This window comes from Bidens hawaiensis, unplaced genomic scaffold (assembly GCF_021521415.1).
Source record: "Bidens hawaiensis isolate Kalapana, Puna unplaced genomic scaffold, B.hawaiensis_p1.1 tig00005142_1, whole genome shotgun sequence".
In the NCBI taxonomy this organism is placed as follows: domain Eukaryota; kingdom Viridiplantae; phylum Streptophyta; class Magnoliopsida; order Asterales; family Asteraceae; genus Bidens; species Bidens hawaiensis.
The window spans coordinates 1,194,780-1,213,784 of record NW_027491327.1 but is presented as its reverse complement, the minus strand read 5'-3'; the positions used below and the strand labels follow the sequence as shown (position 1 = coordinate 1,213,784).

Genomic DNA, 19,005 nt, shown 5'->3' with positions numbered 1-19,005 from the left:
CAAAATAAGTGTTTAAAAAATTTATTCGGTCGGAGAATGATGTGGAGTGAAAGCCGATATGGCATTAAAAACCAGGTGATCAAGGAAGACCAACCCGCTAGACTTCATGGAGAATTTACATCCTCATATATTGTGAGTAGGGTATATATAATTTAAGCCTTGTGTGGTTGTGAATGATTGTGAGTGAAGAAGAAAGAAAATATTATTGTTTATATGTATATTTAGAATAGCGCAGTTCCAGCCTATTAATTTTTTAATATATTTTAATGTAGTTATGAGTGGATGAAGAGAAAATATAATGATAAATATATGAAAAAAATATTATTTAATTAAAATTAAGAGAGGAAACGTATTCATTTTTATTGTAATTATAGAAATAGAGATGAGAGAATATTTGTGAATGCTCTTTGTCCTTGATCTTATTGAGGAGAGAGAAAAGATAGCAAACTTATAAATATAGGGGTATTCACATAATTACCCAAGCCAATCAGCTATATATTTTCTCAAACTAAAAAATCAATTATATATTTCTCAATCCTAAGACACATATATTAAATATTTATTCATTGCATTAAAATTAAGTTATATAACGACTATTTTACCTTATTTTCATAAGTGATTTTTACCAACCTCGAACGTGCTTAACCAGCGTCAGGCACGTTAGCCGGTTTCAAACGCGTTACTGGCGCTAGACATGTTTGCCCGTTTCGAATGCGTTAACCGGCCTTAGAGATGTATCAGACGTCTGACTTGTTGTCAGATTCAGATGTGCTAACCATTGTCGGATGCTTTAAACGGCGTTGGACACGTTAACCGGAGCTGGATGCGTAGACGATTACTAGTGCTAGACGCATAAGGTTACATGACGCGTTATCCGGCATCAGCAAACGCGTCAGGCGTCGGTTACGTCTCTAACGCCGGTTAACTCATCCAAAGCCGGTTAGTTCATGCGACGCTGATTAAACGCGTTCAAGCTCGGTAAATATAGTTTATGAAATGAAAATATGGATAAATATGTAATATATATGTTTTAGGAAATATGTATTATGTAATTGATTTTTTAGTTTTTGGAAATATGCAATTAAGGGTCTTAAGAAATGATATATATAATTGATTTTTTTAACTTGGATAAATATGTAATTGATTAGCTTAACAAGGGAAAATATGTAAAAATCTCATTATTTAAATACATAGATTAATTTATTAATTTTGTTTTCTCCATGTTTGCTCCCTATTCTTTTCTACTATGTATAGATAAGCTGAGCTACCCGAAACCTGTTCTCAGTCTATTGAGACCTTAATCAAGTCTATCTTAAACGAGTTCGATCCCAAGCTCTAGCTTAAACTAGTTAAAACAGCCCACGAACCTAAAATAGCCTATTATTTTTATAATATAATTTTTTTAATCTTTTAGAATAAATACTTATTACACAGCAAAAATTACATATATAATGATGAAAAATTAGCTAATAATGTATATATTTTGCTTTATATATAACTTTAGGAATATACATGTATATCACAAAAATAATCAATAAATAGTATTCGATTGCTATTGACTAAAAAAATATATATTTATGTTTTATATAGAGTTGAATAATCCTGTAAAGGATCACAAATACAAAAAGTGAGAAGAAAAAAAGGGATTTGTGGACATCTATTTAATCTTATGGTGTACCTTTTGTGTTATTTGATAGTTTACATTTCATATGGCCACAATGCCTCATCAAACAAACAAAAAACCCTCAAAAACCTAACACCCCCCCCCCCCCCCCCTTGCGTACCCGTACCCCAAACAAAAAAATAAAAATGAAAACCTAAAAGCTAAACTAAACCCCCTAAAGATAAACCGGTATTTCTCGAGGGATTTTTTTTTCTTTAACGGAGACAAGGGAGAAACATTTTTTTTTGTTTTCAATTTATATTATGAGGTATGACTTTTTTTTTTGTTATTTGTTTTGATTTTTTAAGGATTTTTTATCTCAACCATCGAATGCTACAACTTCTTCTCACATTTTTATTTTTTTTAACCCTTTGTATTTTAACCTTTACCATTTTATATATTATATTTTATAAATCATACATGTATAAATATAAAGAATTATTAAATAGTACTCAACTTCTGTCCATTAAAAGTTAACTCTAAATTTGAGAATGCCGTCTTTGTAATTTCATCTGACCTAGCATAACTAATTTTTATATGACTAACTAGATTCTTTTCCCGCGCATTGCACGGCGGATTTCATTTTGTGTTGCTTGTTAAGCGATATTGGTTTGGTTCGCAACGATACTATTATGATACCGGTGCATGATATAGCAACCGAAACATGCATTTTGAATTGGAATTCTAAAAACGAATATTGATATCGGTTAAGATAATATCAATACTAATACCGATATGTTCTATAGTTTTTTTTCTTATGCACGAACTTTATGAAGGATTTAACTAAATTATATTGAAACTGCAACATGTAAAACCTCCTATATGTATTTCTCGTATTTATTTTTATTCGGTTAAATAGTACTCATTTATTTTTTATTATGTTACTATTTATCTTTCTCCACTCGCATTCACCTATAAAAAGATAGAGAAAGATAGGAAGGATTAATAGTGAAACAAATTTGGGGTATTGGTTTGATTTCCCACAAAAATATGAGGGTGGAGATGGGGACGAGTCGAAAATATGTTCACGCCCTTAGCCAGAACCTAAAATATAACAGCGTACTAATGTAATAAGACTGAGCGTTCTAGGCTAACGCCCTTAGCCAGTCCGACGTGGCATAGAAAAAACATCCAAACACCATGCCGGCCAAGCTGCGTTATGAAGTGGGAGTGGTATTGGAATAACGATGCAAGGGGCTGATGATGGGGTGGCGTTATGGTCCGCAGTCGTCGTGGAGGGTTACCACCCCCAGCAATAATATACAAGAAGTTTAGACAATTTGATCCAACTGTAACTAAAATTAAACTAAGATATCATTACTAATAAAATATTCATATATATAACATGTTACTTACAAAATTAAAGATAAAATGACTGGATTTATACCATAAAAGTATTAATTAACACAAAAATTAATACCCCACAAATTAAGATTAGTCATAATATCGAAACCACATGAATAAGCCTTTCATACAAAATAAACCAAAAAGACTGACCAATACTTTTCATGACACTTGACAATTATCAACCCCATATCCCCAGGAACCCCCACCATACCGAACGGGTTTACCGAGTCAATACCCGAACCACCACATTTGCTTCGCTGTAAAGAACCGGGTTGACACCCGGTTCTTACAACAAAGCAAGGGTCGGGTTCGTTCTTGACTCATCAAAAATCCTTCAAAAAACTATTATCATTCACATTTCACCACCTTCACCGCAGCAACCAACATTACCACCACCATGAAAATTATAAGGTATGACATTATTATTATAAATCATACCCAATAATTTCCATATCCCAAAAAGCCTAAATTCACCATCATATTAGTTGTCAGATGGAAGGGCTGCTTTGATCTTCTGAACAGTACATAATATCAGATTATTAACCGTCTCCACCGACTCCACAGTAAGCTTAGCCGTCGGAAGGCTGTTCACAAGGATCTGAAACGCAACGGTCAAAAGCGATCCACCACCAACACCAACACCACCATTTTCCGTCTCCGACACACCACGATTCACACCCCCATCCGGAACTATAGCAAACCCCGACGGCAAAAGTGCCACATAAGCCGAATCGCCACCATTCATCACCACATGCATGGCTGGAATATCCACCGGAGCGTACACCACCAACGACCCGGCCGAGTCGATACACGTCTCTTGTAAAATCAACATACTGCTCTGGTTAGCATTCATTGCCTGTAACAAAATAAAAAACAAAACAATCAAATCATTTTTTTAACTTTTACCAAATAAGTTCTGAATAATACAAAATCTTGGAATTTTTCTCACATGTAAGACGAAATATGTGATTAGATATTTTTAAATAATATTTTGTGTACATTAGTAATTATAACAATAATAATAATAAAATAAAATAGTGATTGTGTGGTCACTGTCCAATGGAGTCAACTGCTTCGGAAAGCATCCCAAAAACCAAAACGGTGACGTACGGTCTGAACCCAGAAAGGTCTCTACTGTCCCCTCTCACATGCAAACAGTGTGTGTGTGTGTGTGTGTGTGTGTGTGTTTTGACTTTCTTGATTTTCTTTTCAGATGAAAAATTACTTAAACCAAACTTTTTATAATAAAGCCTGTACGTTAGATCTGAAATAGACTCTTCTTAATATTACACTTTTGCCCTTGCCCTTCATTTTATATTACCACTTGTGTTTCATGCCGACTTCTCTTTCCATATCAACCATAATAGTAACAATATATACATACATAATATATATATACACGCGCGCGCACGGTGTTACTAATAATATGTTAGAGTTGCGATAACCATATAATGCATGTGTACGGGCGTATTATACGATTATCGTGGTTCTCTTTAACATATTGTTTGGTTCAGAAATGAACACCGCATGTGTATGTGTATATATTATATAACACATACTAGGTTTATATCGTATTTCAGAACCAATAATATTATGTTTAGAACTGTAAGTTCAGTATAATACGCTTATACAGTGCATTATACTAGTTATCGCAATTATTAACACATTATTGCATCAAATATAGATGCATACGCAGATATATGTGTGTGTATCATCTCTTTTATAACCGAATACTTCGTTAATTAAGAACTACGATAACCACATAATACATGTGTACAAGTGTATTATATGGCTTTTATAGTTCTAAAACATATTATTAGTTCTGAAACGAAGGTACATATTATTATTATTATTATTATTATTATTGAGGAGCTAGAAAGATTACGCTAGCACGGAGGAGGGAGACACAGTTGCCATGATCCTGGCCCTTGGCTATATGAGCCATTTCCTGCATAGGTCCACCGTTAGATAAGATATCCCATTCACTTCGTAGCTGTTCATCACGAAGAAAATCAAACAGCCTTTGAGGGGACACCGGCAACCAAACTGAAGTCGCTGCACTCAAAACAATGCCTGGTGGCTCACCGGGATCATCAACGCTTTGTCGGGTCATAACCCGAACGTCTTCATCAACATTGTTTGCACGTAACTTGTTCCATTTGTAAATCGTAGACGCGCAAACCCCGGCACAAAAGTTATCCGTCATCCGTTGTGCTAGTTTTAACATGCTCTTCCTTCCACCAGCGGTTATCGCTGCATATATAGATATGTGTATATCATGATAATATTCCAAGTTCAAACAGTTGAGTAAAAAATATGCATGTAAAGATGTACTGTTGTAGACAATGACAAACGAACCTGTGTTATCTCTAGTAGGCACTGCTGATGACATAATAATGGCGAGGCACTCGCATTGTCGTTGTAGGGCCGCCACCCACCGTTGTGCCCCGAATCCCATCCCCGCACGGATCAAAGGGCGATAAAGCTCGTGAACAACACTTTCATCATATTCAGCATGCTCCACCCATGTAACCTAAAGAAAAAAACATTTAATATAAGTTACATAAATTAATTGAAATAATTCTTGAAATTAAAATAAGTTGAATCAATAGTAAAGGACAAATCTTGAAAATGGGCTCGATGAGCGACATAATATATTCATAGAAACCATGATTTAAGCAATAAAATACAAATAAAATGATATAAAAATGGTCAAAGAGTAAGAATAGAAGCATCAAACAATTGTTTTATATCAACGATGATATTAACTATTAAAAGTAACCAAGATCAAGGTGATTTGAATAATAAATGTGTCTCAAGGCTCGGAAAATCGAGCAGTTAGATGTTTCTATTCTATATCATAATATAAATGTGTACGAAACAATATAAAATAATCGAATCTGATTTCGTATGCTTAATTTAAGGAGTAATGATACTTCTGTAAGTCAAAACAGCATCTATAAAATACAATAAAATACACTTTGAGAAGGTTCCCTTTCGTGTTATAAAATTCATCTTCTTGATGAAAATGTGGCATTTTATGTGATTAATCACTAGACGAAAAAGAAGTCACGCAAATCAAGAGCTTCGGGTACGTAAACTTGTAATATGTGCATGATGAGATGTACACCTAGATAAGAGTTATTTTGTTTTTCAACTAAGTTCTAAGATTTTAGTTAAGCAATCATATCTCTCAACTAAGTTTTAAACTTTGAAGGGTAACATGACTTGTAAAATGTGCATCTAAAGTTGTACACATACAGGCATGCATGTTTGAAACTTGTACATTATGCTTAAAGAGTTATCATATGTACATTTAAAGTTGTACATTTAGGTAAGCATTCATATTTCTGGGCTAAGTTTTAAGGTTTTGAGTGATGAGATGTGCCAACTGAACTCATTAAAGACCACGGCCAATCACACCTACTTGATAAACTCCATAAATGCTAACGAAGTGTTAAAACGACTTTTAATAGTCAAACCGATCGGTTATAATTTAAAAGGAACGACAATCACATTATTCTACAAAAATTTGTATATAATGCAACACATTTCGAGCTAAAGAAACCATAAACACCAATATGGAGTTTCAACTTTAAAAAGTCAAAAGTGAACTTGATATTATTACCTTAGAGTAGCCATTTGGCATATCTTGTACAACACACCCCGATGGAAGCCTTCGACAACTCATAAATGCCGGTGCGTTGTCACGACTTGTATCAATTGACACGTCAACCACCGCCCACACACCCTCCGCGTGTTGCTTGCAAAACCGAAGAAAATTTACTTCCCGGACCAGAACTAATGGGGAAAGAACTTGTAGTTCAGCGTGCATCTAAAAATAAATCTTAAAATTAATAAGATGATTGAGTGTAATTAAAATAAAATTTAGGGTTTAAAACCGAAATTACCAATTGAAGTGCACCGTTTCGTGTTCCTCCCATACCAGTTGCAATCACATCTGTTGTTGAAGCTCTAGCAATCATACAAGGAAACATTTCTGCCCATTTGTTCTAAATAACCATAAACATAAATTAGATCATAATTTATTAATGATTTAATTCACAGGTAATAATTAAAGCAAGTTCTACGCAATCTTACCGAATCCATAAGCATTTCCACAAGAGCCAAACTATTAATTATCACCATTCCCGTCTCCCTCGAGGCCTCGGTGACGAAATCATTCGGTTTAAGCCCGATGCACGGAGTGATGATCCGAGAATACTCGTCTTGGTTCATAACTTCACGGCCCCCTTCAATGGACCGGATCCAAAGCGGCTCGTCGGTTTGGGCTAACTTGACCAACTCATCCATGGCAGTTAAAGCAAGCTCGAGATACATTGACCGCTCGAGAGAATGATCAATTCCCATCACAGTATTACTAGCTCTCGAAGACGGAACCACCGACGAAGCACTAGAAATCCCAACACCAAAATCCGGCGGCCCAAGCGGCAATGCCGACGTCGTTGAACTAAGCACGCCAACACTCCCACCACCGCCTTGAAGCTGATGAAAATGATTCCCACCGACACCAAGTTCCAAACTCGAGTTCGGCATCGGTTGAACCATCGTCGAGACGGGGCGGCCGAGAAACTTAGTAGCCAACCCACAAACACGATCCAATTCGTCTTTTAATCGAGCATTCTCAATCCTAAGATGCTGCTCTTCTAACGAAATATCGCCAATCATAGCCGGACCGCCACAATTCGTGCACATAGGGTTCCTCATTGCGTCTCGAATAGACATGTTTTCCGCTAGAAGCTTATCGTTTTCTTGCCTCAGAATCGAATTCTCATGCCGCTCTAATTGCGTCTAGAAATAACAAAAATCAAAACTTTTATAAAATTCAAATCTTTAGACTTTGACAATAATATTATTATTATTATTATTAAAATTAAAATATTATAAAACTTTAGACTTACTTTCATCTGTGTACGACGGTTTTGAAACCAAAACTTAACCTGTCTGGTTTCTAAACATAATCTTCTGCTAAGCTCCAACCTTTGTTTCTCATCAGGATGAGGACACTCTTTAAACAATCTAAAAACACAACCCAAAAATAAATGTTTTTATTATTTAAACATTTAAACAAAATAATAATAATAATAATATTTACGCTTCAAGTTCTTGGATTTGTTGAGGAGTGTGCCGGTGGTATCTTTTTTTCCTCGGTGGCTTTCCGTCGTCGCCGTCAGGATCGTCGCCGGAGCCGCCGCCGTCCATGTTATCACTGCCGGATCTACTCTCATGCTCCTCTTCACGGCTCCTTCTACCGCCGCCGGTTTCGTAACTTTCCGGCATTCTTCCGATCTCACCAACCCCACCACCACCTCCACCTTCCATCGTCGTTTGCTAAAAGGAAAAAAATAATATTATTAATATTAAAAATTACAAAAATAATAATAAAAATAATAATAATATGATTACAATAGCAAGTGAGAGGCCAGGTGAGGAGAACATTGACTTAGAGATAGCACCGGCGCCGGCGCCGGAGCGCATATTGTAAGGTATATCAGCGATGATTCTAGCGCCACCGCCGGAGCCACCACCGTCGCCGCCGTGAGAGTTATCAAGAAACCCCCCAAAACTCATTCACTAGAAATAAATAAAGACCAACTTTTTTTTTAATAAAAAAACCAAAACCCCAGTTGAAAGATTGAGTCTTTTATGGATATGATGAATGATGATGATGATGTGATGAATGAAATCTTTCTCTGACTAAATATTTATTTGGGTTTTGTTTCAAGATTCTCTCTCTCTCTCTCTTTCACAAGGTAATGGGTGTACTGTACTGTGGAGGTTTGGGTTATTATTTGGAGCTAGTGTGATGGAACAAACCCTAAGTGTGTGTGAGTTGCATGTTTTGGATCATGAGGTTATAGAGGGAGAAAGAGAGTGAAGAAAATGAAATGATTTGGTGTAATTTGTAGAGGTGATGAAGAGGGAAAGAGATAATGTATGTGGAGCCTTGGAAGCCTTACAAATACAAAACCATCAGAAAAGGTTTCACAGTAAAAAAGGGTCGGTTGGTTGACTCTTCACTCATTTCACACATATACTTTCTTTCTCTATCTATACATGTTCTCTCTCTATATGTATATATATAAGGGATAGAGAGGTGCATGCGTGATGCGGCGGAGAAGATTAAGGCTAGCTTAATATTGACTTGAATTTTGTACCGAGTTGCCTTGGATCGACTCGAAGTTATTATCAATCGAGCTGGAATTTTAAACTCAAACTAGGTTGGATTAAGAAACAAGTTGGCTCGTTCGACTCAATTTGATCAACTATATAATTTATTTTTATGCATGTCAAGCATATAACTTAGTTTTGTCAAAGTGTTTAACATAAAACTTTACTTAATCAAATGGGCAGTATGTAAGTTGTATAATTTATTAATTTTTGCATTGTTTTACCTTTTCTTTGGACTATGTGTAGTGGGAAAATCGCCCCAACATCGTCTTCCAAACCCCTGGGCAATTTGGTTGGGGGGAGACATGTATTTGTGGCCGGGTTATACCATGAAAATTAATATTTTATTATTTTGAGGCGATTTTAAGACTATAAACTACTATACCCAAAAATGAAAATCATCCCCCTGTTAATGTAATACCACATGTTAAAAATCACCCCATAACGTAGTCCATTAACTACACATGGCCTTATATAGTAGATGTGTTCACTTTGATTTGCGTGACTTCTTTTTCGTCTAGTGATTAATAAAAATATTGTTATTATTATTATGATCACCATTAAAGAAAGTCTAGTCATTTTATACGGACTTAATTGAAAAGTTTAAATGCATTAGCTAGCTATCAAAAACCACCATAATTACAAAATTTATATCTCTTGTCCATCTTAGTAATAAACTTATTATTAGGATCAAATGCGTAATTACTAAACGTTAACGACCAACGGTACAATATCTACAAAACACAAGCGTCAATCAAACAATTAACTCTTTATAATATACTATCAAGCTTCATAAATATATACAAATGTTTCAAAAGTTAATATACAAATCATTAAATTTTATTAAATACGAATTACAGGCATGGATATAAATTGCTAAGGTTTAATTAAAAATTAACTTATGAAGATAAAACAAAGCTAAAAAAAAAAACACAGCTTAAATTTCACATGTATTTTAATAAACAAAGTTTAATAAGAAACAACAAACAAATTGTAACTTTTTGTTTAAGTTGTGTCCATACTTGTCCATATTTGTACTTCTTCCTTGGACCGCCCTTACGAGCGTGAACCTAATTAACGTCACAAACGCAACATAGCATTCGTCATTTGTCATGTCGCCGTGAGTGAAACCTTAACCTTACTTTAAGTCAAGTTGTTAATGCTCTAATTCACACTTGCAACATATAAATTCTGTGTTTTCTTAGAAGTTATAAACTTATGATTTCACTATTTTATTTATTTCAATATAAGACATATCTTCTCATTTATTGCAACTTTATTTTTGTTAACTTTTCTAACTTTATATATTATAATTTAAAACGTGTTTGTGGTTTATTTACCATATGGGCTAACCTCACAAAAGCTATTAAGCCAATACTTTTGTAGAAGCAAATGCTTTTGGTATATCATCTTCCTTTGTGTAGACAATGGATTACCCACCCCTATGTATTGTATTCCCCATCTTTAACTTGCTTAAAGATAAATGTTATCAAAATCTGAAATTGAACTATTGAGCGTTTCTCTTAGGCAAATTATAAAAAGATTAAATGAATCTAAAAAGCTAATATTCACGGGGGACTTGAGTTATGAACATTAAAATTGTTGTCATGGAAATATACTTGGCTTCATTTATTGTAGAGCCGTTTATATTCTTTTTCCTTTTATACTTTATTTATGTTTCATAAAGGTGGGATATATTTAATATTTTGTTTCAAAAGGTTATAATAATAATACAAATAAACCTGTAGCATATGTTAGACCGGTGAAATTGAATAATAAAAATTAACATGTAGCGGAGGTGTACGGAAAACACTTAGTGTTTCATGTGATCTAGGTATGATTATGTCCCCATCATTTACTTTTCAACATCACCAGGTGATGATGGGAAACCAGGCTAATTGGTGACATTTACTATTTGGATCATTGAACTGAACATGTTTTATCTCACCGCGGTGTCGTGCTTTTATGCTAGTGTTCACGTGCGTTAGCCTTAGGTGATTGTTTTCCCCTGATCGAAAGACAAGTGTATCATAATGTGGTTAATTTAGTCCGTTTAAAGGATTCGTCGGCTGTTAAAAAAAAAATTAAACCTATAGGAGATGTTAGACAATTGAGACTTGATTAGGAATATATTATATTTATGTGGTAGGGCTATATTATCATTAGTTGTGTTCATTAATTGTTAATTATTTTTTACTTAAAGAAAGCTGTCATTATTAAGTTTGGTTAGAGGACTAAACTGACTGATTTTGTAAGGATTATTATCATATACATAAATTAAATCTAAAGTAACTCATTTAAATTCTAGCATAAAAACACAAACTGCTTTAATGTTGTAATATAAGGTGGCATTTACTGGTTAGATCCTTAAATGAACGAGCTTTATTTTATCGTACTGTCGTATGTCGTGCATTCAGGCAAGTGTTCACGGACGTTAGCGTTAGGTGATGGTTTCCTCAAATAAAAAGACGAGTGCATCCCGTTGTGAATTTAACCAATAACCAATTTAAAGAATTCGTTTACTTTTAAAAAGAAAATGTTATAATCATTAAAATCCTTAGCTATTAAAATATGTTTCTTTTTCTCGTGTGACGTCCGTGTGACTGCCAAGCTCAACTTGACATATGCATGCTTTTATCATTAACATCTTTCTTTAACATGATAAAAATAATACTTTATTAGTAACACCTCAGTTCCGATAACAAGGTTTAAGAATCCTAAATTAAAAATAAAAATTGATATCGTTGTTACTATCATATTATATATGAATATTAACAACTGTTTAAGAAAAAAAATATACGGTTTTTGTAATACATTTTTCTGTAAAAAAGAGTTTTAAAACGGTTTTTATAAATTTATACATACAATTTTACAAAAATATTTAACCTTTTTCTTAATAAAAGTTATAGTAATATTGTGGCAATTGGCAAATCCAAAAATATAAATGCACGTAAAAGATGGAAATGTAATGAATCCATGGAACCATGATGGGAAGGTTGTGTTGTGAAGTGACAACTATACGTAAGCATAGCGACGGCTAAAGGTTAAAGGCGCGCTAAAAATTTGAGAGAGACTCTTTTATTTTTATTTTTTACTAGTCTTAACAAATATATTAAATATATTTCATTTTTATTTTCTATTGTTAATTGTTTGTTTTTAAAATACTAAGATTAAAAAAATGAATAAAATAATATATAAACTGAAAAGACAAATTACCCCTGAATTAATGTTAAAAAACATATGGCGTTAGTGATTTGGACGTAATTGGCAAGAATTGAGAAACGTTGATGGTCCATATGCAAAAAATAAATTTTTTACACTAAATTCACATTATTTGACGAACTATAAGGACGAAAATGACATTTTACTCGAATTTTAATAAGAGGTTTTTTTTTGGAATGATAACAATTAGGGGTAACAACTGTTGACACGAGTTAAACCCAACACGGAAAAAAACAGGTTCTGGGTCGACTAACATGACTCGTTTAAAAGATGTGTTGGGTTTGGGTTGACTAACATGGCTCGTTTTAAAAAACAGCTCAGGTTTGGGTTGACCCGTTAACCCATTTAAGTAATTAAAATTAAACGTTAATAATTATATTTTGTTATTGTTTTTTCTGTTTTCCATTTTCCGAATATACCCTTGCAATTTCCAATCTAATTCGTGATTTTAATTATTTTTAAAAATTAAAAAAATAATATTACTCGTTTTTTCTATCAACTCTTATAAATCCATTTAATTTAAAAAAATATATTATAATTCTTTAAATGGGTCAAACATGTCATTTTTAGGTTGACCTGATTCGTGTGTATACGAGTTAGGGTTTAAATCTTTGACACGAATAATAATATAAGTCGGGTACGGGTTGTATATTGCAACCCACCAACCCGCAATACGTTAACCCTCCAACCCTACACGATTGACACCCCTAATAGGAGTATTATGAGTTATTTATTTTTCTAGAATAGGTAGGCTTGTTATTCAAGTTAGGGTGTTGGTATAGATTTGTGTAATTTGTGTCGATTTTTATAATAAACGTAAAGAGTCAATTTTGTTGAGATGAATGGTATCTATATTTAGTTTTTATATTATACTAGTTTTTTACCCGGCGCGTTGCGTCGGGCAGGTTAGTAAATCTGAACTTTGGTAAGACACAAGCATTACAGGTAGAGGTGCACAAATCGGTTTTTTTTAAAAAACCGGTTCGGTTATTAACCGGACCGGTTTTTTTGGCCCGGAAAAAAACCGGTTCGGTTAATAACCGGTTTTTGTCTGTCAAAACCCTAACCAGTCTAACCGGTTAGGACCGGTTTAGAAACCGGTTAGAACCGGTTAATAAACCGGTTTTTTTATTAACCGGTTTTTTAATAACCGGTTTTTAGGTTAACCGGTTTTTTTTTTTTTTTTTGGGTTTAGGGTTTAGGGTTTAGGGTTTAGTTTGGAAGACCGAAGCCATTCTTTGCTTTCGTTGTTAGGGTTCTTTGCTTGGATAGTAAACCCCGGATAAACTAGTTGTGCAAGATTTAAAAATTTGAAGGACCTCCGTAACGATCTCAATCAATAACCAGTTTATAGGATCGTACGGTGCACATTTACCCCTACTTGACAAAATTTGATGAAACGCAATTAATGATTCTTTTTGTTGGATGGCTTTCTCAAACATATCACAAGTCGAGTTCCATCTTGTTGGACAATCCCAATTTGGCCCCAACCATTGACAATTAGCTTCTACACAAAATTTTTTGTATCTTGAAAATGTTTTATTGTTGCTAAAAACATCTCGTAACATTCTTTTAAAATTGTTTCTTTGCGTTTCGATCACGTTTAACCCATCTTGCACGGCCAAGTTGATAATATGTGCAATGCATCGGCTATGAAAAAACGCTCAATCACAAATAGGTTTATACTTTAATTTTAAATGGCCAACCGCGGCCGTATTGTTGGACGCGTTATCAAACGAAATTGAAAAGATTTTATGTTCAATCTTGTATTGTCGAATGACTTTATCCAAGAGTTTAAAAATATTTCTACCCGTGTGCGGGTAATCAAACAATTGAAACGCAACGGTTCGTTTCATCATTTGCCACGACTCGGGGTCAACCCAATGAGCCGTCACACAAATGTATGAGTCGGGCGAACCATTAGGTACCGACCACACATCCGTTGTTAAGTTTACACCAGTTTGTAAGTTTGAAAAGTATGAAATTAGTTCTTATTTAGTGTTTTTCTATGCTTTAAGACAATCTCTTCTAAGGGTCGAACGACTTACGTGTTGGTAGCGTGGTTGAACATACTTTTGCATCATCTCCGTGAATTGAGGGTTGTCGAAGTGGTTGAAAGGAAGTGTTTGTTGAATCACAAAGTTTGAAAACTTTTGACGTACCGCTTCAAGGTCGTACGTAAACACCGTTCCTTGATTCGTCATCTCCGGCTGCGAACTACTTCCCGATTCGTCCTTCAAGGCCTTGCAAAAGGGCCTTTGTACATGCGCTTTTAAAGTGGAGTTTGCATCTTTGCCATAAAACTTCAAACAATGTTTGCATCGAGCTTTTTGGCAACCGTTAGACATTTCGCATAGGTCGAAATGTTGCCAAACATATTGGTTTCGTTTCGTGGGGATGACCCGAACGACCGTTTCTCCCGTGTTCGAGGCACCCATGTTGACGGATGAAGCAGCACTTTGGGAGGCCATGATAATCGACTACGAAATAAGAGCGTATGGAGTGGTAATGTGGTATAATTGAGCGTGAGATAACAAAATAATCGCGTATGAAATAAACGTTTAGAGCGTTTGGAGTTGTATAATCGAGTGTGATGTAACCAATACCCAACCTAAACTATATATAGATGTTTGTGGGGGTAAAATGGTAAAAAAAAAAAAAACGGTCAAAAAAAAAAACGGCCATATAGCCGTTACAACGTTCAAAAACCGGTTTTTAACCGGTTAACCGGTTATGGAGAAACCGGTTAACCGGTTTTTCCACAACGGTCAAAAACCGGTTAACCGGTTTTTCCATAACCGGTTATTAAAAAAACCGGTTTTTTTAATAACCGGTTCGTTAACCGGTTTTGGTTCTAAAACGTGTAACCGAAATACGAACCGGCGGTTTGTAAACCGGTCAAACCGGTTTCTAAAAAACCGGTTTTCGTAGAAACCGGTTTCCGGTTTAAACCGGCAAACCGGTTCCCGGACCGGTTTTTTTGACCATCTCTAATTACAGGTCCTAAGTATTGAGGCGGTAAGTTGACGTGAATTCGGTCAGTTTCTGTTACATGTACTATTGTATGGAAACTAAAACAAAAAAAAGTTATAAAAATTGAGATAGAACATTGGGATAGCATTGGCCGGTGAAACTCGAGCGTTGGTAAAACCCGAGTTTTGTTGGTCCCTGGCGGTGAGTCTATGCAAATTTGGTTGGGTTTTTCATGTTCGTTATAAAACCAGACTAAAATAAATAAATTGTCATTCGGTCAGTTTCGTTACGGTACTATAACTAAAACAAAATGCGCTAAGTCTACGCAAATTACGTCAGTTTTTATCTCATCCGTTACGGTATATTGGTATTGGAACTAAACTAATAAAAAACAAACATAACAAAGATAATTAGAATATAATTATCAAAGTTTTTAAAAAAAAATTGGTCCAATGGAATCTTGCCAAATGAACCAATCATAGTCTAGCGTCGCCAAACTTCTCTTTTATATATATTAGTAATAGTAATTAGACGGGTGTTCGCGCGATATTGTAGCTGGGTACGTGCACAAATACACAACATCAACAACGTAACCGGTTGGGTTACACGTGTTACATGGCACCAGACACATGTTTATCGGCCGTGGTACGTGTAAACAATATCATCTGTGTAACTGATGCCTGAATGCACGTAACCAGTGGGAAAAATCAAGACATGAGGCAGAAATATATAGCAATTTCAATTGCATCATTTTTAAACCAACCTGTTTTAATCTCGAATCTCGTTCCAACCTGACATCGTTATAACCTGAAATGTGTTATGATCTGACCCCTTTCAAACGAACCCGTACCAACCCAACCTGCACCAAAATAACTATTTTTTTTTGTATCGACTCATTCCGACCCTAATCCAGTTTGACACATGACCCGAGCATGCCTGACCCGATCTACTACCGGTCTTAGCTGTTAATCACATTATATGTTAACAATTTAAAATTAAAAAATATAACAATGCCATACTTAAATTAAATAGAATAAAATACTTGTTTTTATGGTGTAATTTAAAAAATAATAATATGTGAAAAGTTGTGGCAAGTAAAAAATTATGGGTTGGTGAGTTTAGAAGAAAGGGTAAATATGTTACTGCTTAATAATAAGTTAATAAAAATTTATTAAAGTTGAATGATCATTGTTGCAAATTTCTTTTGAAACTAAATTATATCATATGGTGAACAAATGCCATATTACTCGTAGATTCTCATGATTAATTATATGCATTGTTAACTGTACTTTAAGTAATCATACTTGTAGCTCTTATATTTTTAGAGGTTTTTTTACTTCTTTATTATATGTTGATACGCTATTTGTCGTATTGGTCTTTGTAACTTGTTTTGGTCTTTTGTAATAGTTTATGGGTTGAAAGCGTAATTATGTAAAGGTCATTCACTGTAAGCGAATGAACCTATGTTTTGCCCATACGCTTGTTCTTTAAGTGTATTATGTGTTTTGTAAGACCATATGCCTGGTTGTAGGCGTATGGGCCATTTGCTAGTTAGATGCGTCATTCGTTGGGGAATGTCAATGAATGGCTAGGAGAATGGGAGTACACTCAATGGGGATGTCAGCGTATGGATCCCCTGCCTATGTATAGTTTGTAAATTATTATCTAATTAACAAATTGATCTATTTTATTGAATCCTTGTACATATTATGTTCAATTCTATTTACAAAACACACTAAACACAATGAATCATAATTAAATTGATTTGACCATATCAAATAACTAGATTCGTATGAACATGAATCAATTAGCTTTTGTTAGTTGATAACATGGATTCTCATTATATATATATATATATATAGGGTTAGTTTTATTTGAGAACTTAAAAAAAGTTAAGAACTTTTAGGAACTCTTAAAAACCAAATATTTTTTCAACTTTTTTTATATATTAACATTATTTGAGACTTGTTTTATCATATTTATAAAAAAAAATTTAATTACATATATAAATCACAAGTTACACATGTGTAAAATTTATGTGATAAAAATTTACATACGTGTAAAAAAAACATAGATATGCGTAAAAAAACTAATTTTCATAATTGTAATCGTCAATATAGATGTCAAAAGTGATAAAACTACACTTAAATAGCATTAACATACAAAAATTTCTATAAAAAACGTTAGTTATTAAGAGTTCCTTCAAGTTCTTAAATAATTTAAGAGTTCTCAAATAATAAAAATCCTATATATATATATATGGGGAGATTTCAAATGAGAACCCCTCTGAGTTTTAAGAACTCGAAAGAACTTAGTGTAACGATTTTTTTTTATTTTTTTTACACATGCGTAATATATGTAGGTTACATACACGTAAAAAAATTACAGAATTTTTTACGCACCGAGTCGACATGTTACACATGTGTAACGGACGTAAAAGTTAGTGTAATCAGTTACATATTTATTCCCTTTCCTACTTTAACTTTTTTGCCAGATTTAATCTCAACCACATATTCCAATTCATTTAATTAAATATGTGGTCTAGAATGGGAGTTATTAAGTTCTTACAACTCAATATGATTTTCAAAATATCCTTCCCCTATATATATATATATATATATCTTTATATTTATATTTATTCTTATTTTATTTTTTATCTGTTGTTAGGAAAAGTTATTTATTGATTTTTCATTGTAATTGTGGTTTGGATTGTTTGTTTCTTTTTGTTGATTTTTCTCTTGTTTGTTTCGTTAGGCTCCAAGTTACTTGATAGCTTTCCCGTGTTTTGGTTTTAATATAATTAGTGTTTAAGAAAAAGGGTTAAGACCAAATGTATCCATTCTCTACTTGTCATATCTCCTCTTTTATACTTTCAATTCCTTTAACAATTTTATTTGACATGTTATTCTTCTCTAACATTTTTTTTATTTTATAGTTTACCTTTATAATACTAAATCAAAAACTATACAATAATTTTAATTTTTTTTGTTTACATTACTTTGGATGCATAAATGCCATGAATTTTCTTTTCGATTAAACTAAATTTTTAAATGCTTTGCTAATTAATTTCACCTTTTTAAATATAAAAACTATTTTTGTGTTAAGAATATAAATTATCAAACCTGTGACTTTCTTTTCTGAATAAACCACCTTTTAAAAATATGCAAACTATATCTAAAAAAGCTATTTGACAAACACTCTCAAAAAAAATAAAAATAATTATAGAAAAACGTGTTTTAAAATAATAAAAATGCTTATTTTAAATAAGAACAAATTGTTTTTTTGTTAATTTAAGAAAATAAAAAATCATTTAAAAAATATAAAAAAGTAAAAATAAAAAAACTTAAAAAATGTGTTTTAAAATAGATTATAATCAAAGATAACCAAAAAAAAAAAGAAGAAGAATAAACAAAAAAGGTTTGAACATATTAATGTAAAAGTTTAGAGAGGGGATATGTTCAGTAAAAATGAGGGAAGGGGAGTACGTTTAGCAACACCAAAATAAAAAAAAAATAGATGCACAATTTACAAATTTTAGTAGTAATTCTTTTATTAATTCATTTAAGGAAAAATCTTTAAAATGTACATTTTTATCATACATGTTAAAA

At 33.4% G+C, this 19,005-nt stretch overlaps 1 protein-coding gene across 1 annotated transcript; it reads right to left on the bottom strand.

Annotated features, from left to right (window-relative positions):
* Nucleotides 1-3,287: 3,287 nt before the first annotated feature.
* Nucleotides 3,288-8,611, bottom strand: LOC143629044 (homeobox-leucine zipper protein HDG1-like). Its single transcript, XM_077098429.1, has 9 exons — nt 8,438-8,611; nt 8,127-8,362; nt 7,933-8,050; nt 7,112-7,822; nt 6,922-7,023; nt 6,639-6,845; nt 5,369-5,543; nt 4,896-5,263; nt 3,288-3,866 (listed from the first exon to the last, which is right to left on the bottom strand). The coding sequence occupies exons 1-9, from the start codon at nt 8,600-8,602 to the stop codon at nt 3,492-3,494; spliced, it is 2,457 nt and encodes an 818-aa protein (XP_076954544.1). The 5' UTR covers nt 8,603-8,611; the 3' UTR covers nt 3,288-3,491.
* Between the last annotated feature and the right edge of the window lie 10,394 nt (nt 8,612-19,005).